Source organism: Lithobates pipiens, unplaced genomic scaffold, assembly GCF_037356315.1.
Source record: "Lithobates pipiens isolate NorthernLeopardFrog02 unplaced genomic scaffold, aLitPip1_a1.2 Scaffold_30, whole genome shotgun sequence".
NCBI classification, from domain to species: Eukaryota; Metazoa; Chordata; class Amphibia; order Anura; family Ranidae; genus Lithobates; species Lithobates pipiens.
The window spans coordinates 5,269,570-5,295,124 of NW_027507791.1; the positions used below are offsets into that span (position 1 = coordinate 5,269,570).

At 45.1% G+C, this 25,555-nt stretch overlaps 1 protein-coding gene across 1 annotated transcript in view; it reads right to left on the reverse strand.

The window, feature by feature from the left end:
* Positions 1-887: 887 nt before the first annotated feature.
* LOC143942319 (uncharacterized) overlaps positions 888-25,555 on the reverse strand; it is a 33,897-nt gene continuing 9,229 nt past the window's right edge. Inside the window, exons 3-6 of the mRNA XM_077463550.1 lie at positions 22,434-23,138; positions 20,587-20,787; positions 6,020-6,236; positions 888-3,719 (exon numbers count right to left, since the gene is read on the reverse strand). Coding sequence (XP_077319676.1) covers positions 3,533-3,719; positions 6,020-6,236; positions 20,587-20,787; positions 22,434-23,138 — 1,310 coding nt within the window. The 3' untranslated portion in view covers positions 888-3,532. The remainder of the gene's footprint in view (positions 3,720-6,019; positions 6,237-20,586; positions 20,788-22,433; positions 23,139-25,555) is intronic.

Consider the following 25,555-nt stretch of genomic DNA (forward strand, 5'->3'; position numbering starts at 1 on the left):
AAATTTGCTATTGTGGCCGGAAAGCATGGGATCATTATTTTTTTTTTAAATGATGCTTTCCAGCCTGGAGGAGAGAGGTGGGGGACTTATAGAACCCATATCTCTCCATAAAGAGGACCTGTCACGCACTGTCGCTTTTACAAGGGGTGTTTGCATTTCTTGTAATAGGAATAAAAAAGGTGATCAAAAAAACAAAAAAATAATAATTAGAAGAAAGTGTAAAAATGATAAAGAAAAAAAAAAAAAAAAAAATTTAAAACAACCCCGTCTGTGTGCTCGCGTGCACAGAAGCGAACGCACGTGCAAATCCGGCCCACATATGTAAACGGCGTTCAAACCACACATGTGAGGTATTGCCACGTGCGTTAGGCCCCTTTCACACGGGGGGGGGGGGGGGGGGGGTTTCTGGCCCCTTTCAATCCAGTGTGAAAGCAGGAGGGCTTTCACACTGGAGCGGTGCGCTAGAAGGACGGTGAAAAAAGTCCTGCTACCCGCATCTTTGGAGCAGTGTATTCACCGCTCCTACCCATTGAAATCAATGGGGCAGCGTGGCTATACCGCTGAAAAAAGCGCCGCTTTACCATCATCGCCGCTCCCGCCCCAGTGTGAAAGGGGCCTTAGAGCGAGAACAACAATTCTAGCACTAGGATGTCCTCTGTAACTTTAAACCAGTAACCTGTAAAAAAAAAAAAAAAAAAAAAAAATGTAAAGCATCGCCTATGGAGATATTTAAGTACTGAAGTTTAGCGGCATTCCATGAGTGTGTGCAATTTTAAAGCGTGACATGTTAGGCATCTATTCACTCGACATAACATCTTTCACATTATACTAAAAAATAAAAAATAAAAAATAAAAAAAATAAAAAAAATAAAAAAAAAATCGGGCTAACTTGTTATTTTTTAATTCATGAAAGGGTTGTTTCCCCCAAAAACGCGATTGAAAAATTGTTACGCAAATACCGTGCGACATAAAAAAGTTGCAATGACCGCCATTTTATTCCCTAGGGTGTCTGCAAAAACAAAAATCAACCCCCCCCCCCAAAAAAAAACATATATAAATGTTTTGAGAGTTCAGAGTAAATTTTTTGCAAAAAAAGAATGATTTTTACATGTAGGAGAGTGTCAAAATAGGCCCGGATGGCAAGTGATTAAAATGGCAGAAAAATAGCACCTACTGGAATGAAATGGGCTGGCTTTGATGCGGACAGAGCACTCCACCTGCTGTCTTACCCAGGAAAGGAGACCCCCGTACTGCTGCCCAACTCATGTGAGAAGACAAGTCTTTGCAGCTCAGAGAAACAGCGTTACCCGGGAGCTCTGGAATGAATTGGATTTGCTTTGTGAAAACTGATGTAATTTGATTTAAAAAAAGGATTACATGTCGGGGGTTACGATTAACAAGCATCTGTAAGATGTAGCTTTGAGACCAAAAGCAACCAATTAGACTGCTCCATTCATTTCAGCAGTTTACAATAAAAAAGGTATAGGAAGATTTGATTGGCTAAAAGTGATCGCACAGTGAACCTGTCAGTTGTTTTTAAATGCAACAGGTAAAAAGACTTGTCCAAGTGCAGGATATTGACCAGTGCTTTAAACAAAAAGGTTTAAAATTATTTGATGCTGTTAAGGCTGATTTCACACGGGTGATCTGATCATGTCTACCTGTCAGTTTTTCAGGTGGACCCGATTGGACCCTCCATTGTTCTCTATGGACAGGTGCCGCTGGCACCGTTAAGATCCTCTTCTCCAAAAAACAGATGGATGAGAGATCCATTCTCCATCCTTCTGGCAGATCAGATGACCGGATGGAACACGGACAGCCTGTCCATCTACATCCACCCGCCCCATAGAGAACAGCATGGCTGTGTCCACTCTGCTTAGCGGGGTGGGGACAGACCTGTCGTCCTCCTGCTCATCACGGATCATCAGAGACATCCCCTGCTGAGTAGAGGGATGTGCTTTACGAGTCCGGGGGCCCAAATCATATGGCTTGCAAAGTTCCTAGAACATCCTCCATGCTGGTATTGCAAATCGTCAGATACATCGCTGCCAAATATCTAATGACAGATAGAAGAGCCATAGTTTCTATTCTAGTGCCCTTTGGTTCCCCTCCTTTTAATGGTTCTATGTTAAAACAACTGGAAGTTCTTTGGTGTTAAATACATGGCTGTTACCTATCCAGGGGGTGGAGGAGACAGTCTTTGCTGCCCAACCTACACAAGGCGACACATTTGTTGCCCAAACCAAAGAGGAGGAGACAGACGTAAACTACTCACTGATAAAAACCAAATAACCACCACTCACAGCAGGAGGAGAGCAGACAGGGAACCTGACGCCCACTGCAAGGGGGGGCGGGGAGGAGACAGGGGACCCTGCCACCCACCGTGGGGGGGGGAGCAGGCAGGGGACCCCACTGCCCTCTGCAATGGGGGGGGGGGGGAAGCAGACAGGGGACCCCCCCACCCACCGCAGGGGGGGGGGAGCAGACAAGGGACCTCACAACCCACCACAGGGGGGGAGCAGACAGGGGACTCTGCCGCCCTCTGCAGGGGAAGAAGCAAACAGGGGACCCCGCCACCCTCTGCAGGGGAAGAAGCAAACAGGGGACCCCGCCACCCTCTGCAGGGGAAGAAGCAAACAGGGGACCCCGCCGCTCTCTGCAGGGGGGAGGGGGAAGCAGACAGGGGACCCCGCCGCTCTCTGCAGGGGGGAGGGGGAAGCAGACAGGGGACCCCACCGCTCTCTGCAGGGGGGATGGGGAAGCAGACAGGGGACCCCGCCGCTCTCTGCAGGGGGGAGGGGGAAGCAGACAGTGGACCCCGCCGCCCATCGCAGGGAGACAAAACAGGTAATGCCCACTTTAACTAAAGAAAAAAACAAACAAAAACACTCCAAGCTAATGTTGGGTAGTAACAACACAATACTAACTCACAGAATAACATTAACTGAGCATTACAGTGCACCTTGTTAGCAGATAGGAGAAATTGGGTGAAGAATACTTACAAATACAGTGTTTGAGCCCTAAGTGCTTCAATGAATTAGGATATGAAAAAAAGTATAGAAAATTATCAGGCACTTAACTATAGAATGACCTTTTGATCCCACCTTAGACAGAGCTGAAATAACTGATCCACAGTAAAGGATATATATATGAATTATAGAAGTACAACTTCGTTTTAAAAAAAAAAAAAAATAGGTTCAGTAAATAAGGGGAAGGAGATTCTGTGACAACAGTTGATTAAAATCTGCCGTCCATTTCAGGGAAGTGCTGGAATAGCATCTGTCATTTTTACATTCATAATTTTCCTTTTTGTAGATAAAGACTAGGGTTTAGATAGAAAAATAATTTTTTTCCCCTCTCTTTCTCTGCAAAAGTCTACCAGTCAACAAGTTGTAAAATAAATAAGAAATCTGAGTTCAGCATCATTATAAATAAATAATTTCCCAGACAGGTCCTGTGCTTCCAGCAGCAGTGTCAAGTGGTGCAGAGTGTGACAGGAAGAGACACTCATCCGGAACCTTCCGAGTCCCGCTCACCAGCAGCAGTACTTCACGCTTTCAATGGGCCTCTCGAGGATTAAGCCAATTCTGTTGGAGGTCATTTTCCGAAATGCCAGGATGGTGTCAGGAGTCAGATGCAAGTTATTTGAAATATCCAAAACCCGCAAAGAGTACAAATTAGCTAAAACAACCAGAGCGTCTTCTGTCAACCTGGTGTTACTGCAAGAAAAAAGGAAAAAGTTATTTAAAACAGCAAGATAGTGACGTTGTACACTTTAAAATGTCTGGTTCACATTAGTGTCATTTCCGATTCGACTTGAGTCACACAGATCAGATGCACATATTTCACCAGCACAGCTTGGATTGTCAATTATGTCCATCTTTATTGAAGAATGATCCCATCACAGAAAACCGTACGTTTCCGAAACATGCAGGCCCCCCTTTGTTGGGCATGTGATGTCATCACCTGCCTGACAAAGGGGTCTTGTGCAGCTGCAAAACGTTGCAGTAGATTGAAGAACGATCAAATCACGGAAAAAACAAAAAAAGAAAGTGCAATGTTTCGGATCTGCGCAGAACCCCTTCGTCAGGCATGTGATGACATTACACCCCATCACATGCCTGACGAAGGGAGGACCTGTGTGGTTCGGCAATGTTGCACTATTTTTTGCATTTTTTGTGGTCATTCTTCAATTAAGATTTGTACGTAAGTGGCGATCCAAGGTGTGCTGGCAAATATGTGCATGTGATCCGAGAGGGTTCCAATTCCAGCTGGTTGTTGCAGCAGCTCCCATTACTTCTAAAGCCTTATCCAGGAAAGCGTGCGATGGGAATATCGAAACTACTTTGAGTCACACAGAATCACACGGAGGTAGAATGATTCTGTGGCCTATATAGACTTCAATGGAAACATTTTGTTGCGTTTTTCCTCAAATTTGGCATAGTAGTGGTAGGACTAATAACAAAATTGTATTCAAAAATACACAGCACTAAAATCGCAAACCCCTCACACTACATAATCACATCTAATTGTATATATTTGTTTGTTTGATAGAGAGAGATTATATATATATATATATATATATATATATATATATATATACATACATATACACACACAATTTATTATATACATACACACACACACACGTGTGTGTGTGTGTGTGTGTGTGTGTGTGTGTGTGTGTGTGTGTGTGTGTGTGTGTGTGTGTGTGTGTGTGTGTGTGTGTGTGTGTGTGTGTGTGTGTGTGTGTGTGTGTGTGTGTGTGTGTGTGTGTCACACACAGCCCCTCCCCCTTGTCCGGGCACTTTGATAGACATCACCCGCAGGATTGGACAGATGATCTGTCTATCAAAGTGCTATGTGTGACGGCGCGGCAGGGAACACACAGCTATTGAAATGAAAGCTGTGATGTTCCCAGCGCTGTGATCAAACAGGCGGTGGAGGCGGCTCTCCTCCCTTCACAGGCTGGCTGTGCAATGGGGCACTCTGGCTGCAATACGGGGGACACCTCCTGTACCACGTCCCCAGTCTCTGACCATATCCTGTATAAAATACATATTTTCTTAAATATGTTTCGGTATCGGTGCTGTTTCGGTATTGGTTTTCAGCACCAAAAAAACCCATTCGGTGCACCCCTAAAATAATATATATAAATATATATATATGTATGTGTGTGTGTGTGTGTGTGTGTGTGTGTGTGTGTGTGTGTGTGTGTGTGTGTGTGTGTGTGTGTGTCACACACACACACACACACACATATATATATATTACACACACACATACATACACACACAGATATACACAAAATTATAAATGCAATGTGTTTGCCCCTATTTATCATGAGATCTATGACTTTTTCTATGTACACATAAGGCCTATTTCTCTCCGTTTTAAAATCTGTCTAAATCTGTGTTAGTGAGCACTTCTCCTTTGCCAAGATAATCCATCCACCTCACAGGTGTGGTATATCAAATGCTGATTAGACAGCATGATTATTGCACAGGTATGCCTTAGTTTGGCCACAATCAAAGGCCACTGTAAAATGTGCAGTTTTATCACACAGCACAATGCCTCAGGTGTCGCAGGTTTTGAGGGAGCAGCAAACCCCAGCAAGACACTGAGAAAAAGGAGCATTGAAACAGTGGGACAAAAACTGGCCAGCATGAGAGACGGCGTGTTCATCACTCGTTCTGTGTGTCACCTTCACATGGAGGAAACCCCCGAAAACCAAGGCAGACAATGGAATGACCTCTTATCCTTTACAGTGGGAGTAAACTCCCATGCCAATTTTTTACCTATAGGCAAGCCTATAATACGGTGCGCATTCAGGAGATATTTACTTTAGATGCAGCCGGTGACGTGAACAGTGGGCCTCCTTCCAAGCATATTTTGCCAGGCATGCCTTTCATTTTTGACCCTCTAGTGACAGGATTACTTTAAAGTAAAATAACAACTAATGACATATTAGGCACCCTAGGCAAAAACACTCCTCGATGCAGTCTTAGCATTGGATTACCTGAGGTAGAGGTTTTGCAAGTGTGGAAACAGCCGTGGGAAGCTTTTCACTATGTCTTGGTCGTAGCCGTGGGAGAAGCTCAGATTCAGGCACTTCAGCTGAGTGGCGCTGCGGGAGATCCAGCTGAGAGTCGCGTTGGAAATATTAGTCCCTACCACACTCAACTTTTCTAATTTAGAACTTATCGGACCCATAAGTGGCACAAATGGTGCAGCCCCTGGCAAACAAATACATCAGTCAGCCTGGAGAAATGAACACTCAAAGGCATACCTAACCTTTTTTACATTCACTTTCTACAAGACCATTGCACAAGAGGAACTCTAGTCTTAAATATTATTTCATTACAACAATAAATGGTAATCAATAATTCAAATATCTACACGCTTTGTCCTGACAGCACACCAGAATTTATTCTTGAGGGGCTTTACATACACTATACCTTTCAAAAATATTGGGACACCTGCCTTTACACGCACATGAACTTTAATGGCATCCCAGTCTTAGTCCGTAGGGTTCAATATTGAGTTGGCCCACCCTTTGCAGCTATAACAGCTTCAACTCTTCTGGGAGGGCTGTCCACAAGGTTTAGGAGTGTGTCTATGGGAATGTTTGACCGTTCTTCTAGAAGTTCATTTGTGGGTTCAGGCACTGATGTTGGACAACAAGGCCTGGCTCAGTGTCTCTGCTCTAATTCATCCCAAAAGGTGTTCTATCAGGTTGAGGTCAGGACTCTGTGCAGACCAGTCAAGTTCCTCCCTTGTGGACGGCCTTCCCAGAAGAGTTGAAGCTGTTATAGCTGCAAAGGGTGGGCCAACCCATTGTTAAACCCTACGGACCAAGACTGGGATGCCGTTAAAGTTTATGTGTGTGTAAAGGCATGCGTCACAACACTTTTGACAGTATAGTGTATATTGCAGTTGTTGGGATCATCCAATGAGATGGAGCATCTCAGCTGGTTGTTGGGCACCTAGGGCCCATAAACAAACATCCTAAAGTTTACCGTTTTAAAAAGGAGAAGTATGGAAAAAGCTTTTTTTTAGCCAATTTTCCTGTGCGCCACAGAAATCCAGTTACTTCTGCACTCCTGTGACCCAATTTCAGGTGACAGCTGGCTAAAGTCTGCTGACATCACAGAGCCAGGTCTGAAAAGATCCCAATCATATGGTCGGGATACACCCAGAAGGCTGGACTGGCATCTGCTTCAACCTTCCAACAAGCCCCTGAGAGCCTGAAAAAAAACGCTGGAGGGCAGAGCAGAGGCAGTGACTGATGGTGACAAGCTCTCTGCAGGCTGAGGGATCAGGAGCTGACCGATCAGCTGTCTTTGACCACTCCGTTCTCGGTCTTAGAGGTGGCAGGGGACACTTGCTGGGATCGGTGTGGCAGCCATCTAGGCGAGTATGATTTTTATTTATTTTTTTACTATTCCAATACTTCTCTTAATTGAGTTAACAAGTTAAGCAGCCCCATGCGAGAATAAAGGTATGCGGGGTGCCTGGTCAGGCAAACCAATTTTATTCAAATGATTAACTGTAATGAAATAACTGTCACTGGACTTCCTCTTCAAATTTACAAGATGTGGATGGAGAAAAAAAAAATAAAAAATTATTTATCCACGCTCTCCCACCATAATTATTTTAGGGTCAGTCAAATTTGGCAGCTACTGAAGACTTACACCACCATGCAGTTTCTTATAACAATTATGGGCTCCATCGTTTAGATTTTTGTACTTAAAACAAAAAAAAAAAAATAATAAAAAATACAACAAATAAAAAAAAAAAACAAAAAAAAAAAAACACATGCAATTCTAAACTCTGCCGTAGCTTTCAGTGCCTCCACTTTCTTTACTTCTGATCCATTGTAATCAGCCAAAACTTTTCAATGCTAACTGGTGGACAGGAAGGTGAAGTTTGGAAAAGAAAGTGATTTATCGGATTCTGGGCTGCAGCAACTTTTCAAATTTTTTTTTTTTTTTTTTTTTTTTTAGAGCAAAATAGGTCATACAGCGAGAGGCAAAAAAAGTATTTGGCCTCCTGCTGGTTTTGTACATTTGCCCACTGACAAAGAAATGGTCAGTCTATAATTTTAACGGTAGGTTTATTATAAACAGTGAGAGAGAACAAAAATATCCACAAAAATGCATTTCAAAAAAAGTTATAAATCAATTATATTGAGTGAAATAAGTATTTGGCCCCTTCACTAAACATGACTTAGTACTTGGTGGGAAAACCCTTGTTGGCCAATCACAGAGGTCAGATGTTTCTTGTAGTTGGCCACCAGGTTTGCACATATCTCAGGAGGGATTTTGTCCCACTCCCCTTTGCAGATCCTCTCCAAGTCATTAAGGTTTTCAAGGCTGACATTTAGTAACTCGAACCTTCAGCTCCCTCCACATATTTTCTATGGCATTAAGGCCTGGCTGGGCCACTCCAAGACCTAAATGTGCTTCTTCTTGAGCCACTTGTTTGTTGCCTTGATGGTGTGTTTTGGGTCATTGTCATGCTGAAATACCCATCCATGACCCAGGATTTGATGGTACATGGCCTCGTCCATCGTCCCTTTGATGCGGCAAAGTTGTCCCCCAAAGCATAATTTTTTCACCTCCATGTGCAACAGTGTTGAAAACAAAAACAAAAAAACAAGTTGGGGTTGATTTACTAAGGCTGGGTTCACACCTCCGATGAATGCGGCTCACAGCAGGGGGTCCGGTGCATCCCCATTCTTCATTTCAGGGACGAATCGGGGCAGAGTTTTTGCCTGAATCTGGCCCTGAAACAGAGCCAAATATATAGGGAAACTTTTCCTTTAAATTTTTTATAGAGTAAAGCTCACCAAGCGTTATACAATTTTTCGTTTAGATTTACCTAAACCATATATGAGCCACTTATTTGTTGCCTTGATGGTGTGTTTTGGGTCATTGTCATGCTGAAATACCCATCCATGACCCATCTTCAGTGTTCTGGTTGAGGGAAGGAGGTTCCCACCCAAGATTTGACAGTACATGGCCTCGTCCATCGTCCCTTTGATGTGGTGAAGTTGTCCGGTCCCCTTAGCAGAAAAACACCCCTAAAGCATAATTTTTCCACCTCCATGTGTAGGAGTGGGGATGGTGTTCTTAGGATCATAGATGGCGTTCCTCCTCCTCCAAACACAGCAAACTGAGTTGACGTCAAAGAGCTTGATTTTGGTCTTATCCGACCACAACCCTTTCATCCAGTTCTCCTCTGAATCATTCAGATGTTCATTAGCAAACTTAAAATGGGCCTGTACATGTGCTTTCTTCAGCAGGGGGGCCTTGCAGGTGTTGCAGGATTTCAAGCCTTTACGGTGTAGTGTGTTACCAATTGTTTTCTTGGCAACCATGGTCCCAGCTGCCTTGAGATTAATGACAAGAGTCTCCTGTGTAGTTCTGGGCCGATTCCTCACCGTTCTCATGATCATCAAAACTCCACAAGGTGGAATCGTGCATGGAGCCACAGACCGTGGGAGATTCAGAATTATTTTGGGTTTCTTCTATTTGTGAATAATCGCACCAACTGTTGTCACCCTCTCTCTTGACAAGCTGCTTGGCGATGGTCTTTTAGCCCATTCCAGTCTTGTGTAGGTCTACAATGTTATACCCGACATCCATGGAAAGCACTTTGGTCTTGGCCACGGTGGAGAGATTGGAATCAGATGGACCTATTGCTTCTCCGGACAGGTGTCTTTTATACAGGTAACCAGCTGAGATTAGGAGCACTCCTAATCTCAGCTGGTTACCTGAATAGAAGACACCTGGGAGCAAGAAATCTGGCTGATTGATAGGGGATCAAATACTTATTTCACTCTTTAAAATGCAAATCAATTTATAACTTTTTTGAAATGCGTTTTTCTGGATATTTTTGTTATTCTGTCTCTCACAGTTAAAATAAACCTCCCAATAAAATTATAGACTGATCAATTCTTTGTGCAGTGGAGCCTTTGGTGAGCCGGTCACCTCCAGCAGTATACATGGCTTTGCCCAATCACAAAGGACCAGCAAATAGGCAGAGTGGAAACACTGAAAGCCACTGCATGAATTTGCATTTTATATACCAGACAGCAATTTATTTATTTAATTTTTTTTGTTAAAATTAGTCACTTTAAGTTCTCATATCTGCATAGATTCTGCAGCCATTGAGATGGGGGGGGGTTGAAACCCTTACCCCCCCCCTTTTTTTTTTTTTTTTTTAAAAGCCCATTTCCTATTTTGCAGCCAAACTGGGATAACACCTTAAAGCGGACATTCAATCATTTTTTTTATCTATTAAATCTTCCGCCCTTGTTGTTGTTTTAACTTTGTATAGAATTTTTTTTTTTCTGCCAGTAAATACCTTATACAGCCCACTTCCTGTTTGTCTAGTCATAGGCTTATGACATCATGCACAGCTCTCTCTCTCTCATGAGAGTTTGCCAAAAAGGGAGGGGGGAGAAGTCATAAGAGGACCAATGAGAGCTGCAGAGCTGGGAGGTGTGTGTCTGTGTAAATCCAGGAAGTGAACAGGCAGCAGCTTCAGCTGCCCACAGTTAAAATGGATACAGCCAGATTTAGCGGAGGGAGATTTCTGCAGCATATTTGGCAAGTGCAGAATCACAGCATATATAAAATATATGCAAAGTTGTTGGAGGGAAGCTTCAGAATGGCAAAGATGTTTTTATCCTAAGTTATGTGAGCAGACTGTAGTTCCTCTTTAAAAAAACAAAAAACAAGCTGGGGTTGATTTACTAAGGCTGGGTTCACACCTCCGATGGATGCGGTTCACAGCAGGGGAGTCCGGTGCATCCCTATTCTCCATTTGAGGGATGAATCAGGGCCGAATTTTTGCCCAAATCCAAAGACGCACAGCATTCCCGTACAAGCTGCTCCGTAGCCGCAATGGAGATATGTGAACCGGCTCCATAGAGTGCCGGTCACAATCTCCTGTCATGCGAACTGGATGCGGAGAAACCCACATCCAATTTCCATAGGTGTGAACCCAGCCTAAAACTGGAGAGTGCAAAATATGGTGCAGCTGTGAATAGAAACCAATCAGCAAGTTTTTTGGGTTTTTTTTTTTTTTTTCACAAAAAAGTAGAACTATATACAAAATTTAAGGAAAAGTTTTGCCTAGAGTAAAGCTCACCAAGCGTTATACAATTTTCCTTTAGATTTACCTAAACCATACATGAGGTCAGACCTAAACATTTTCAAGTTGTATGCAATCAGGCAGGCCCTTCACTACATAGTTAAAGGTAAATCTATAAGGAATTTTCTGGGGACAACCAAAAATTTGGGATTTTCTTTTACTTTCAATGATAACGGTAAACAGGACAAATAGAGAGGTGAATCTCCAACAGGGGCACAGACAGCAATAAAAACTGACAACTATTCCCTCTCCACTCCAAAAAAAGGTTGCTATACTTTATACAATTTTCTTGTTCAATTTACCTTCAACTATGTAGTGCAAAGGCCTGCCTGACCGCATACAAAATTTAAAGAGTTTTAGGTCTGACCTCATATTATACGGTTTCGGTAAATCTAAAGGAAAATTGTACAAGAAAATTGTATAATATATGGCCAGCCTCAGTTATGCTTTAACAGAACTGTTCAGAGTTAGGCTGGCCATACATACATTGGCAAATCTTAAGAAAAATTGTATAGCCAAAACAAAAAAGTAATCATAAGCCTTGATATTTTCCACATTTTGTCATGTTACAACCAAAAACATAAATGTATTTTATTGGGATTTTATGTGATAGACCAACACAAAGTGGCACATAATTGTGTTTTCCAAATTTTTCATTATATATATATATAAATAAATAAATAAAAAGTGTGAATTTGTATGGCGCCCCCCTGAGTCAATACTTTGTAGAACCCTTTCAGTGCAATTAAAGCTGCAAGTCCTTTTGGGGATGTCTCTACCAGCTTTGCACATCTAGAGAGGGACATTTTTGCCCATTCTTCTTTGCAAAATATCTCAAGCTCCGTCAGACTGGATGGAGAGCGTCTAAACAGCAATATTCAAGTCTTGCCACAGATTCTCAATTGCATTTAGGTCTGGACTTTGAATGGGCCCATTCTAACACACGAATATGCTTTGATCTAAACCATTCCATTGTAGCTCTTGCTGTATAGGGCCATTGTGATGGAAGTTGAACCTCCGCCCCAGCCTCAAGTCTTTTGCAGACTAATGCCGCGTACACACGACCGGACTTTTTGACAGCAAAGGTCCGACGGAACGAGTCCTTTGTGGGCTCCATCGGACCTTTGCTTGACAAAAATCCGGCGGACTTTAGAAATAGAACATGTTTTAAATTTTTCCACCGGAACTCCGCCAGACCGAGAAATCCGTTCGTGTGTATGCTAGTCCGACGGACAAAAACCGACGCTAGGGCAGCTATTGGCTACTGGCCATAAACTTCCTTATTCTAGTCCAGTCATATGTCATCACATTCGAATCCGTTGGACTTTGGTGTGATTGTGTGTGGCCAAGTCCGTTCATTCCGAAAGTCCGTCGGAACTCTGCTGAAACTCAGTCGGAAAGAACGGCAGGCCTAGTCTCTCGAAAAGTCCCGTCGTGTGTATGCGGCATTACAGGTTTTCTTCTAAGATTGCCCTGTATTTGGCTCCATCCATCTTCCCATCAACTCTGACCAGCTTCCCTGTCACTGCTCCCCTCAACATGATGCTACAACCATGTTTCACGGTGGGGATGGTGTGTTCAGGGTGATGTACAGTGTTATTTATCCCTCACACATAGCATTTTGCTTTTAGGCCAAAAAGTTCAAATTTCGTCTCAGCTGACCAAGAGCTCCTTCTTCCACATGTTTACTGCGTCTCCCACATGGCTTCTCGCAAACTACAAATGGGACTTCTTATGACTTTCTTTTAACAATGGCTTTCTTCTTGCCACTCTTCCATAAAGGTCAGATTTGCGGAGAGCACGACTAATAGTTGTCCTGTGGACAGATTCTCCCACCTGAGCTGTGGATCTCTGCAGCTCCTCCAGAATTACCATGGACCACTTGGCTGCTTCTCTGATGAATGCTCTCCTTGCCCGGCCTGTCAGTTTAGGTGGACAGCCATGTCTTGGTAGGTTTTCGGTTGTGCCATACTCTTTCCATTTTCGGTTGATGGATTGAACAGAGCTCCGTAAGATGTTCAAAATTTGGGATTTTTTTTTTTTTTTTATATAACCTAACCCTGCTTTAAACTTGTCCACAACTTTATCAATGACTTGTCTGGTGTGTTCCTTGGCCTTCATGATGTGGTTTGTTCACCAAGGTTCTCTAACAAACCACTGAGGGCTTCACAGAACTGCTGTATTTATACTGAAATTAAATTAAACACAGATGGACTCCGTTTACCAATTAGGTAACCTCTGAAGGCAAATACACCACACTTTTCACATATTCAAAATTTTGAAAAAATAGGATTTTTTGTACTCACCTATAAAATCCTTATCTTTGTAGTTCACCGACTGACACAGCTCCTTTCTTAGACCATCGGGTTGTTACACCACTTTCAGGAGAGGGCTATGCAGAACATGTTAACATGTTACAACAAAACCAGAACTTTTTAGTTCCGCCCAAGGGGCGAGCCCTTAGGTAACAACCCCCCAGCCTGCCTCCTGCAGCCTCAGTACGTTACAAGCAGTATAACATAAAAAATAGTAGGGGAGGCTGTGTCAGTCGGTGAACTACAGAGAAAAGAATTTTAAGGTGAGTACTAAAAATCCTATTTTCTCTTACGTTCACTGACTGACACAGCTCCTTTATTAGACCATTGGGACATCCCCAAGCAGTGCCAAAACGAGGGGTGGGAAACAGCATAAAAACTTCACCCACAATGGCATGTGGGAAACAGTATAAAAACTTCACCCAAAAAAAAAAAAAAAAAATAATAAAAAAAAAAAAAAAAAACACAGAGTGTTGGAACAGCATATAACTTTTACCCATAAAAAAAAAAAACAGAGCTCCTCAATCTGGGAGTCACTACCTTACAAATTGCCTCCAAAACTTGCGGTAACAAATGCAACAGTGCATTTACTTAAAAGTAACAGTTTTTTGCCAAAAAAACTGAAAAAAACCCCCCCAAAAAAAACTTTAGTGCAATTACACAGCCGCTTGCAAAACTTTGCAACCAAAACAGGCATCAGCCAATGCACTGACATCTACCTTGTAGAATTTTGTAAAGGTGTGAACAGACGACCAAGTCGCCGTTTTAGACACTTGAGCGACAGACACTTGATGTCGGAAGGCCGAAGACATTTCAACTGCCCTGGTGGAGTGGGCCATGACTGGAAAGGGGGGCACCTACCGCTTCAAGGCGTAGGCCTGTACTACAATTTGTCTGATCCACCTGGAAATGGTGGCCGACGAGGCCGCCATGCCTTTTTTCGGACCAGCCACCAAAACAAACAAGGAGTCTGACTTCCGAAAGGGAGCCGTAGCAGACAAATACACCCTCAGAGCCCAGACCATGTTCCATGTAGGGCCACCTCCTTAGGATGTGTCGGTTTAGGACACAGAGATGGTAACACAATGTCTTCATTAATGTGGAATGCCGAAACCGCCTTCGGTAGAAAAGAAGGTTGCGGATGATACACTGCCTTATCCTTGTGGATAACCAGATAGGGCGACTTGCAAGACAAGGCCACCAGTTCCGAAACCCTCCTGGCAGATGTGATGGCCACTAGGAAATGGAGGAACTACATGTCGGACCCCTTGAACAAAAGTGCTCACTAAGGAGTGAGACACCAGGGGTCGCTGAAAAAAAAAAAAAAAGAAAGACAGCCAAAGCTGATATTTGTCCTTTAATGGTGCTTAAATTTCTGGTCTAATCCTCGCTGTAAAAACAGCAGGATCCTGGATATAGAATAGGAGCACGGACTCCATCCTTTCTCCTCACATGGAGAACACCTGGCTCTCAATAGCCAATGCCGTTAAAACCAGTGATGGTAAAGCAGGATGGAGAATCGGACCTTGAGACAGAAGGTCCTTCCGTAACGGCAGTCGCCAGGGGGCGTCCGCCACCAGACGCACTAGGTCTGCGTACCAGGGACGCTGAGGCCAATCTGGGGCAACCAGTATTACTGGGATCCCCTCGGCCCCCACTCTGCGAAGCAGACGTGGTAACAGTTTTAGCGGAGAAAAGGCATAGATCAGCTGGTACTGACCCCACGGAGCAACCAGTGTGTCTGCCCAAGGATCTCTTGTCCTGGGCACGAATCTCGGCACCTTTCCGATTGAGACGGGAGGCCAGAAGATCAAAGTCTGGGGTGCCCCATCGCAGGCACAGTAGCCTGAACACCTCCGGATGCAATGCCCATTCTCTTGGGTCCAGCATCTGGCGACTTAGGTAGTCCACCTGCCAGTTCTCCACTCCCGGGATGTAAATGGCCGATCGGGCCAGTACCTGTCGCTCTGCCCACTGAAGGATGTGAGCGACCTCCCGTGCGGCGGCCGAGCTTCTTGTTTCTCCTTGATGAATGACATATGCCACCGCCATGGCGTTGTCTGACTGGATCCTGATCGGATGCCCTCGAAGTCTTATCGACCATGTGGAGAGATATAGCCTGATCGTTCATAGCTCAAGCACATTGAGCGGCAACTTGGATATTTCCTCTGACCAGAGGCCCTGGGTCGACTGATCTCCCATTACTCCACCCCAGCCGGTTAGGCTGGTGTAGGTTGTGATCACTGCCCAATTCAGAGGTAGCAACAACTTCCCGGACCGAATTGCAGGGGATCTCAGCCACCAGAGCAGAGATATTGGAGATTTGTCCCATTTGGTCAAAATCTCCTTCTGCAAGACTTTGGTGTGAAACTGGACATATGGTACTGCCTCTAAGGAGGCCACCATGAGTCCTAGGACTCTGCAGAAGCGTAGCGATGACCACCTGCGGTTGATCAGCAGTTTTACCGTGGCTTTGAGAGTCTGCAGTTTGTCTGAAGGGAGAAACACTCTCGCTTCCCTGGAGTCCAGCAGAAAGCCTAGGTACTCCAAGCGCTGAGTCAGTATGACTTTTTTTGGTTCAACAGCCACCAAAATTCATGCAGGGTCTGCATGGTGATCCCCACATCCTCCTCCAATTCTGATGCGGCAGATGCTCTCAGAGGGAGATCGTCTAGGTAACATACGATTGCGATCCCGCGTTGCCACAGCCAGAACAGGAGCCAACACCTTGGTAAAGACTCTGGGGCTGATGCCAAACAAAAGGGAGAGCCACAAACTGCTAGTGGGCTTCCCCAACTGCAAATTGTAGAAACTTCTGATGTTGAAGGCATATGGGTATGTGCAGGTACGCATCCTGGATGTCCAAAGATGCCAGGAAGTCCCCTTGATGGAGTGCAGCGACTACTGAGGGAACGGATTCCATTCTGAACCTCTACTTTTACAAAGTAATTAAGGGCTTTTAGGTCCAAGATTGGACGTACCCCTTCCTTTTTGTGGACTACAAACAGATTGGAGTAGAACCACTGGAACCTTTCTGGCTCCTGAACTGGTACTATCACCCTGCGACTCAGCAGGTCCCTTACCGCCCCCATTAGGGCCTCCCGGCGAGCCGGGAATACGGGTATGCTGGGGGGGAATCTGTTTGGTGGCCAAGAGAGAAACTATGTTGTAGCCAGAGCAAATGAGATCACAGACCTATTGATCAGACAGCCGAGAGTTCCACCGGGCCACACACTCCCGAAGGCGACCCCCCCCCACCCGTGTTGCAGGATGGAGTAAACCTTCATGCGATATGCTTGTTAGGCTTGCGGTTCCAGGGATGTTTTTGTCCTTCAGAGATCGTCCTGTCGGGCTGGGGACTTTTGGTCGAAGCTCCAGGCCGACAAAAAAGCCGCTTGTGAGCGGAAAATGAGGGCACTTGCCTACAGTGTGGCTCGTTAGCCTTCCTGGCCTGTGGGAGTAGGATACTCTTACCATCTGTAGCATTTTTAATAATATTATCCAATGAGGCTCCAAAGAGCCGCTCGCCAAGGATGGGTAAATCCATCAGGGCTTTTTTAGATGCCTGGTCAGCCGACCAGCATTTTAGCCAAATCAGGCGCCTCAGCGCCACTGCTGACACGCAAGCCCTGGATAACAGAGGGAGAGTATCCAGGGCCGTGTCACAAACGTACTTAAGGCCTTGCACTAGCTGGTCTGCTAGATCCACGCAGACAGGAGAAGACTTTTGCTCCCCCAATTCGTGGTGCAAAAGTTTTGCCCACTCAGTTAAGTGCGGATGCCAGTACTGGTTGCACTGCTGACCCCACAACCGTAAGCAAGGAACGAGCCACTGCTTCGGCCTTCCTGTCCGTGGGATCCTTAAAGGCAGGAGTCCCCTCTACCAGGATCGTGGTTACTTTGTTTAACCCGGATACTGGGGGGTCCACGACCGGAGGAGCCGACCATTAATTCAGAAGGCTCTCCTCAAAGGGGTAACGCACTGCCATGTATTTGGGGACCGAAAAGGTCCGTTGCGGTTGACCCCATTCCTTGTATATGAATTATCGAAATAAGTCAGATACGGAAACACCTTAGGTGTACAGGCTGGCTTACGGGACCCAAAAAGGACCACTACATCAGCAGAGGGATCTGCTGTCTTCTGAATTTTCAGGGTATCACACACAGCTGTGATAAGTGCTCCAACAAGCGCTCTGTAGCGCACGGACCCGGACAGGGACTCATCCTCACTGTCTGATCGGTCCTGGTCAGCGTCAATTGAAACGACAGAACAGGGGTCACAACCCTCGGCGGGGCCAGAGTCTGCGTCAGAGCTCTCCCTGGAGGACGGGGGGGGGGGCAGCTTTTTACTACCTGTGCGCCCACACACCGCCTCCATCTTGGCAACAAACGGGTTAAGGACCGCCAACAAAGCGTCCAGAGGCACTGCACTGTCTGCAGGTGAACCGGTTGCAATTGCCTGGATATCAGGGGAAGAAACACCAGTTTCTGAAGCCATGCTGACCCTACCCTGTCTGCCACCTGTTGGGGACTTAGGACAGTGATGGTCCCGCCCTCCTAACTGCTGCAGGCTGAGGGGCCCCCACCGCAGGACTCACCACCCTGACGAGTTCTGCGCTGTCCAGCTAGAAGTGCCTGTGTCCGCTCCCAAATGCCTGTGAGAGAAAACCGGGCTGTGCTGAGCCCTAGAGTACAGCGCTGAACATGAACAACATGTTTAGGCTTCAACAAAATGGCCACCGAGCATCCAGTATAAAAGGACATAAACACAGGGTAAATGGCCGCTGGACTACAGTAGAATGGAGACAGACCATGCTGCTCCCTGGTCACACCAAAAATGGCAAATGAGCACTGTACGCAATGAGGGACAGTGAAAACAGGCAGAGGAAATGGCGGCAAAACAGCGCTACAGCGATCAGCAGACACAGCCTTCAGACACCCAGGGGAGAGACCTACAGACATCCAGGGCACAGCTACCCAGCGCAGTCCCCACCCCAGGTGAGAGCCCCTCCCAGGGAGCCCTTGTCTATGGCACACACACCACTCAGCAGCCCATGCAGCATCCCCCACGGGGGGGTGGAGCTGTGGGGGAGATAGAGACAGGGGACACGGAGAGAAGAGAGGGAGGTGAGGGACCCCCGAATGGACCTCCCAGGGAATGCCCAGCTGCTCAGCCCCACCGAGGCAGGGAGAGCTATACTTACCAGCCATGACGAGCTGGGAGACATTCCATCACAGACCCACTCTCCGATTAGGTGGCTGCTGGCCCGGCATACTGTGACGCAAACATCAGTAGCCCGGTCATATGTGTGACCCAGAGCATTAAGCTCACCAGCTGCCCCTGGAGCCTGAGGAGCATGTCGTGGCCGACCCAGCGTGGAGCTCTGGTCTGCACATGCTTGCTGGGGAGATTACAAGGATAAGGGTATCCCGCCTGTCACCCAGCTGGCTGTTGATAGTAGATCACAGGATCTAAATCTTAAGCAAAAAGCAAACTTCTGCAGAAAAATCCATGGACCGATGGGCCCACAGGATTCCTGGGTCCTTCTTCACTAGGCAGAAAGAAAAAAAACCTGAGGCTGCAGCAGGCAGGCTGGGTGGTTGTTACCTAAGGGACCGCCCCTTGGGCGGAACTAGAAAATTCTGGTTTTGTTATAACATGTTCTGCCTAGTCCTCTCCTGAAAGTGGCATAACAACCCGACGGTCTAAGAAGGGAGCTGTGTCAGTTGGTAAACGTAAGAGAAACATTTAATATTTACCTTCATCTTCACAATTATGTGCCACTTTGTGCTGGTCAATCACATAAAATACATTAACATTTTCGTCTTAGCATACTAGATCATTATCAATTACTTACCTGAGATCGAAGCCCCCGCAGCGGTCCTCGTTAAATGCTCCGCCGGCTGACATCTCCCAGAGGGGTTACTTCTGCGTAACGTGGCTCCGGCGCTGTGATTGGCTGCAGCTGCAATAACAGCACTCCCGCAAATGCGCGGGGGAGTCGCCAGTAACGGTACAGTGTAACTGAAGCAACGGCATGTACGTATGTGCCGAGGAAGTTGGCACATGCAAATAAAGGGATATCTCCTAAACCATGCAGGTTTAGGAGATATCCAGTGTAGCTACAGGTAAGCCTAATTATAGGCTTGCCTGTAGTATAAAGTGGTTGTAGAGGGTTTACAACCACTTTAAGGTGCGTATAATAGCCTTTCACTTTTTTTTTTTTTTTTTTTACTGCCACTAAACATTTATGTGTGCATAGACACATAGGTTAACATGAAGGAGAGTTCAGAGGCAGTAAAGAAAAAAGCAAAGCAAAACAGCTGTAAAAACTGTGTGCATGAGCCCCTAGAAACCGATTGGCTACCATGCAGAGCTGCACCAGCTTTTTCACTTTCCAGTTTTAGTAAATCAACCCCAACGTGTCCTGCTTTGTCAAGGGGAACAGATTGAGTTTTTGCTGATTTCAAATGGTTCAGAGAAACTTGCAGTCTGCCCACAGGCCTGCTTCAAAGAAAAAAAACTTTTAATATTTTTAGGTATTCAGTGTGAATAGGAACACAAGCCTAGTTGAGTTTTCTTAAAATTTGACTGCAAAAATGGAATGCACTTTAAATACAAAAAAACAAAAACAAAAAAAACATCAGGGTGATTGCACCCTCTGAGACAGGTGATGTATAAGAAGCCAAGTGATGACTTAGGCCACCGGACTCCACCTATAACAAATACAAGTGAACTGACCCTTTTTTTCTGCCAAATGCCAACATGCACCCAAATAAAAAAATAAAAATTCTGAAAACAAAAAACTAAAACAAAAAGAACTGTCCCGCACCTGATAGCAAAGAGGGAGAGCTCTGCCACTGGGACTACTTTCCCCTTGTCAAGGCTTAACACACACAGAGGTTCCAGGAATAATCTACATCTCACCCCATGGAGGAGGTAACAGAAGGTTCCAACCCTGGAGGCACAGGGAGGACACGAGAAGACAAAGCGGGGTGAAAGGAAGAGAAGTGAAAGGGGAAATGATAGTTTGTGTTTTTTTTTTTTTTTTTTGCAACATCAGGAACGAAATTGTCAAAAATCAGAAGAAGAACAGGGGAAACTTACACTCAATGCACAGCTCGGTCAGTTGAGGAAGCTTTAGGAGAAGCGTTTCAATGAATTCCTCATGCTGCAGATATTTATAATGCCGCAAGCATACGCTTCTCAGAGTGGACAGCTGATCGAAAGCATTGGAGGAGAGGCTGGCGCAGCAAGAGTTCATCAGTTCCAATTTGTGCAACTGCAGACGCGAGATGCATGGTTGCTCTGGAATAAAAAAATAAATAAAAATAAATTATAATAATAATATTGGACAATCAGCATATGTAAAACGCACAGGTTCATTTTATCAGACACTGAAAAACATGTAGGGTTTTTTTTTTTTTTTTCAACTTCTAAAAAAATTGGAGCTGCCAGGCATCTCTGCCTTCAATAGTTTGAGTCACTCACCAGGCACAAATGTGCAGCAAGTAACAAAGCACAACATCTGTCATGGGTTAACGACTTAAAGCGGAGTTCTACCCATTTAAAAGTCAGCAGCTACAAAAACTGTAGCTACTGACTTTTAATAAGCAGACACTTACCTGTCCCAGGGTCCAGCGATGCGGCCACCCGAAGCCTCACTCCTTTCCACGGTGCCGGCATTCTAATTGTGGGCACCCGGCTGTGGCTTCACAGCTGGGTGTGCACTGTGCATGCCGTGCTAAGCATGGCCGGGCAATCTTCTAGGACCTGCGACATGTCCCAGAAGATTGCAGGGAGGGGGCGATCTTCCTTCTGGCGCCAGGGGAGGAAGGGGGAGCTGGGTGCCTCTAAAAATAGGGTACCGGCTCCCCGTCAAAAAACTACATGGCCTTAGTGGACATGCCACATATGGTATTGTCTTGAGGACTTTGTTTTTGTCTGTAGAGGTTTTTTTCTTATTTCTTGCCAGGTGCATCTGGGGGTGGTATTCAGGGTGGGGCAGGGTTTAGTGTGGGGAAAATAGACATCGATCGAATGGAGTTTGCAATAAGAGGTTCATGGAGCTATATGTCCAGAGACAATGGCAGGTAGAATGAAGATTATGTCATACAATGTGAGAGAGATTTGTTCACCTTGTAAAAGGGGTTGTCTCTGGCATGAACTGCACCACCTGGGGGCAGAGATAGTGTTCCTACAGGAGACGCACGTCATAGCAGGGTCAACCCCTCACTTGCCCCTTTTCCCACATGATTCCTGCACAGCATGGGGTCTTGTGTTTTTTTTGTTTTTGTTTTTTAAGGCTTGTGCACCTTCCACTTTTGCGAGTACTCATTTTATTTTTATAGCTTTATACTGTATCTCCCAGTCTGAAGAGGTGCTGCATCAGCCAAGCATTCCTGAGGGATGTTCTTTTGTCGCCACTGATGGTCTAATAACTGCAAGGGTTCTCCAAGCACTGGGAATGACTGTGTTCTTTAGCTATACAGTGGGTTAAACTACTCACTTGGCCTGGGGAGGTGAATACAGAGCATATACTCACCCAATCCTTCGATCCTCTGGAAAACGTCACTCTCCCATGTCGATCGGTGGACTGTTCTTGAAATCCTCAAGTCTAGGGCTGGTCTATGGGTGTGATGATGTTAGGAACAGTCCACAGCACAAGGCTGCTGGAGTGCGGGGGGGGGGGAATCAGGAGCCAAAGGGTGCGCTTTTGTGCTGGGAAGATTAGGGAAGTATATCTTGCCTCTCTGAACCCTAGACAAAAATTAGCATTTAAACACACGCAGTGCAGGCACAACCCCACTACATACTGGTTCAGCTTTGCCAGTTCAGCTTTGAGCATCGGCATGAAATTAGCATTTTCAGAAGAGGTGATGCTAATAGGCACACTACCTACTCATATTTTTACAATCCTGGCTTTGTGCTATGCTGATGTCAGCAACACTCACCTTCAGCCGTAGATACAAAGGTATCAGGAACATTAAAGCACAGGGAAAGCTTCCATTTATTCATGTTCCCAATAGCAAGAGAGAGCTCTCGAAGCTTTGGTAGCCTAAACAGGATGTACTGGAGAGCCCTTTCAGGGACAGTGCCTTCATTAGAATGAAGTGAGAGAGAGTACAAGTTCTTCAGCAGGACTATGCTGGTCACTGGCAGGACACCTGAGAAGGACAATCGACATAGAGACAAATGGGTCAGTTGTTGTAAAAGTGCAATCTCTGAAAAAATTTCTTGATCGGTCACGTTGGAACAGTCTGTCAAATGTAAATGCTGAAGATTCACCAGCGGCCTTAATCCTTGGAGAATCTCCCCTTTCAAGCAGGAGTCCATCGTGACGCTAGTCAAATCTGGCAAGGAACTGGTCATTTTCTTGAACTGTTTCAAAGTCACGCGGGTCACCTCCACAGAGGAGATCTTTCGACACTGTAGAGTGTCCCAGAAGCGAGCGTTAAAAACCCCTATACTCTTGAAGACAATGGTGCTGTTTTTCCATAGGGAGGGGTGGTCCACCAATGTCCGTAAATATGTGCACGTGGCCCGAACATTCACCTTTTCCGCTGGGGAAAGGTACGCAAATATGTGGAGGAGGACTTCTTGTGGCAACTGGAGCCACTGAATCACTGGCATGTTTGAAGTGGAATCGCACTGTGGACCTGCAAGGCAAAAAACAAGAATTGAAGCAGAGTCTCAAGAAATATCTGCAAATTCACAAGAATAATTTATCTCCTAATTAAGAGCTGCAATTAGCTTTGACTTTCAGTTGAAAATATAAACTAGATAACAGATACTAGTTTTAACAGGTACCCAGCTCCCACTTCTGCCAAACTGCCAAGGCGACTCCTCCTTTCCCCCTCCCATCTTCTGGGACACATCCCAGGTCCCAGAAGATTGCGCTGCCATTCAGAACAGCGCAGCGCGACTCACGCACCTGGCTGTGAAGCCGCAAGCTTTCACAGCTGGGTGTCCACACTATTGATGCCAGCGCAGAGGAGAGGTTGGGGAGAGAACCGAGGCTTTGGGCGGCCGCATTGCTAGACAGGCGAGTGCCCTTTAACCATGTGATCGGCTGTGTCCAATCACAGCCGGTCACATGTAAACATGGAGATGCCGGTAATCGGCACTCCTTGCCTCACACCGATAGACAATCAGTGTCTTGATTAAAATTAGCCAGAAATGTATGCCCACCACTGCCAGCAATCAGTGCTAACCAGTGCCCACAATTACCAATCTATACCCACAACTACCAGCAATCAGTGGCCATTAGGATGCCAGTCAGTGCTGGCTATCAGTGCCACCTATCGGTGCCCATAAGTGCGGCATATTCGTGCCTGCTCATCAGTGCCACCTCATCAGTGTCCATCAGTGCAGCCTCATCAGCGCCAATCAGTGAAGGAGAAAAATTACTTAAATTAAAAAAAAATTTACCAACACAAAAAAATAAATAAAAAAAACACCCACAGGTGATTAAACACCACCAATAGAAATCTCCAATTATGTGAAGAAAACAATAACAATTTCACATGGTTGCAGTGTAGCATGACCACGTAATTGTCAAAGTGCACAAGCAAGGGTGTTTAAGTATTGAGGTGGTTAAAAGTCAGTAGCTACACTTTTTGTAGCTACTGACTAAAGAAAAACTGAAAAACGAGTGGAATTCCGCTTTAAAAGCAGAAGTAAAATCCACTATAATATTTTTTCATCTTTTTTTTAGGCCCCCCCAGGTGGGTTATGCCATAATGTATGCGCAGCATATTCGTACGTTATGGCAGACTCACCTGTTATATGGTGATCTCCAGCATAGCGCTGGGACTGATCAGACGAGCCACCCAGCGCTTCCATCTTCGCCCGGTCTACCTTCGAGTCCCGTGCCTTCAGCCACTTGATAGGTCAGGCCGTGATGACGCCACTCCCATGTATGCACACGGGAGTCACATCACTGCAGCGTGGACTGGGGGCCGATTGGGGATGTAAATGTTCACCAAGCTGCGCATGTGTGGCTCAGTGAACATGACAACTTACAGGCAGAAGGATGCATTTATGGCAGAAGAGACCAATTATTATATTATTATTATTCAGGATTTATATAGCGCCAACAGTTTGCGCAGCCAAAAAAATTAAAACAAGAAGGTTAGAGGAGCCTGCAAGTTTACAATCTAAGAGGGAGTGGCTGTTGAAACAAAAAAGGTAGGGACTAAGAGGGATGAACTGATGAGGGGAATGGAAGATTCGGTTGTTAGCCGAGGGTCTCTTTGGTCATAAATACCCTGCCTGTCACCCATTTGATTACACAGCAACTTTACTTCCACTTTAACCCCTTCACGTTGACAGTACTCATATATGCAGCCCCCACTGGACTGGGTTTTTTTTCTGTGGGGTGCATATACGCATATTATTTTATATACACACACACACACACACACGCTAACCTATATATAAAAAAATAATAATATGCGTATATGCACCCCACAGAAAACGTATGTGTATATATCTCTCAATCACACACATACATACAAAAAAAAAAAAAGAAAAAAAAAAAGCTTTTTGTAAAAAGGAAAAAAACCTGCCCAAAATGTATACTATAACCTTTGTCCCTTACTAACCCTGGCACTGACGAGATGATAAAAAAAAATTATATATATATTTTTTTTATCATCATCTCGTCAGTGCCAGGGTTAGTAAGGGACAAAGGTTATAGTATACATTTTGGGCAGGTTTTTTTCCTTTTTACAAAAAGCATTTTTTTTTTAAATTGATTTTAGGAAGGATAAATAAAAAAATCTCTATCGCCATCTCAAGATATCCATTACCATTTGCCACCAAATAAAAACTCACTTTGTCTTGAAAAAAAAACCGGATGCACAAAGTAGTTGTGATGATATGTACGGTTTTACTAACAAATGTCAAAGTTGCAAAATTGTGCTAAGGCTATGAAGTTTGGTTTTACCCTCAGACATGAAGGGGTTAAAGTGCAAGTTTACCTTTTCAGAAAAATCGAAAATGTGAACACGATGCACCTTTCCCACTCCCCCCTGGCCCTCGCTGTACTTACCTCCGTAGGTGATGAGCTGTG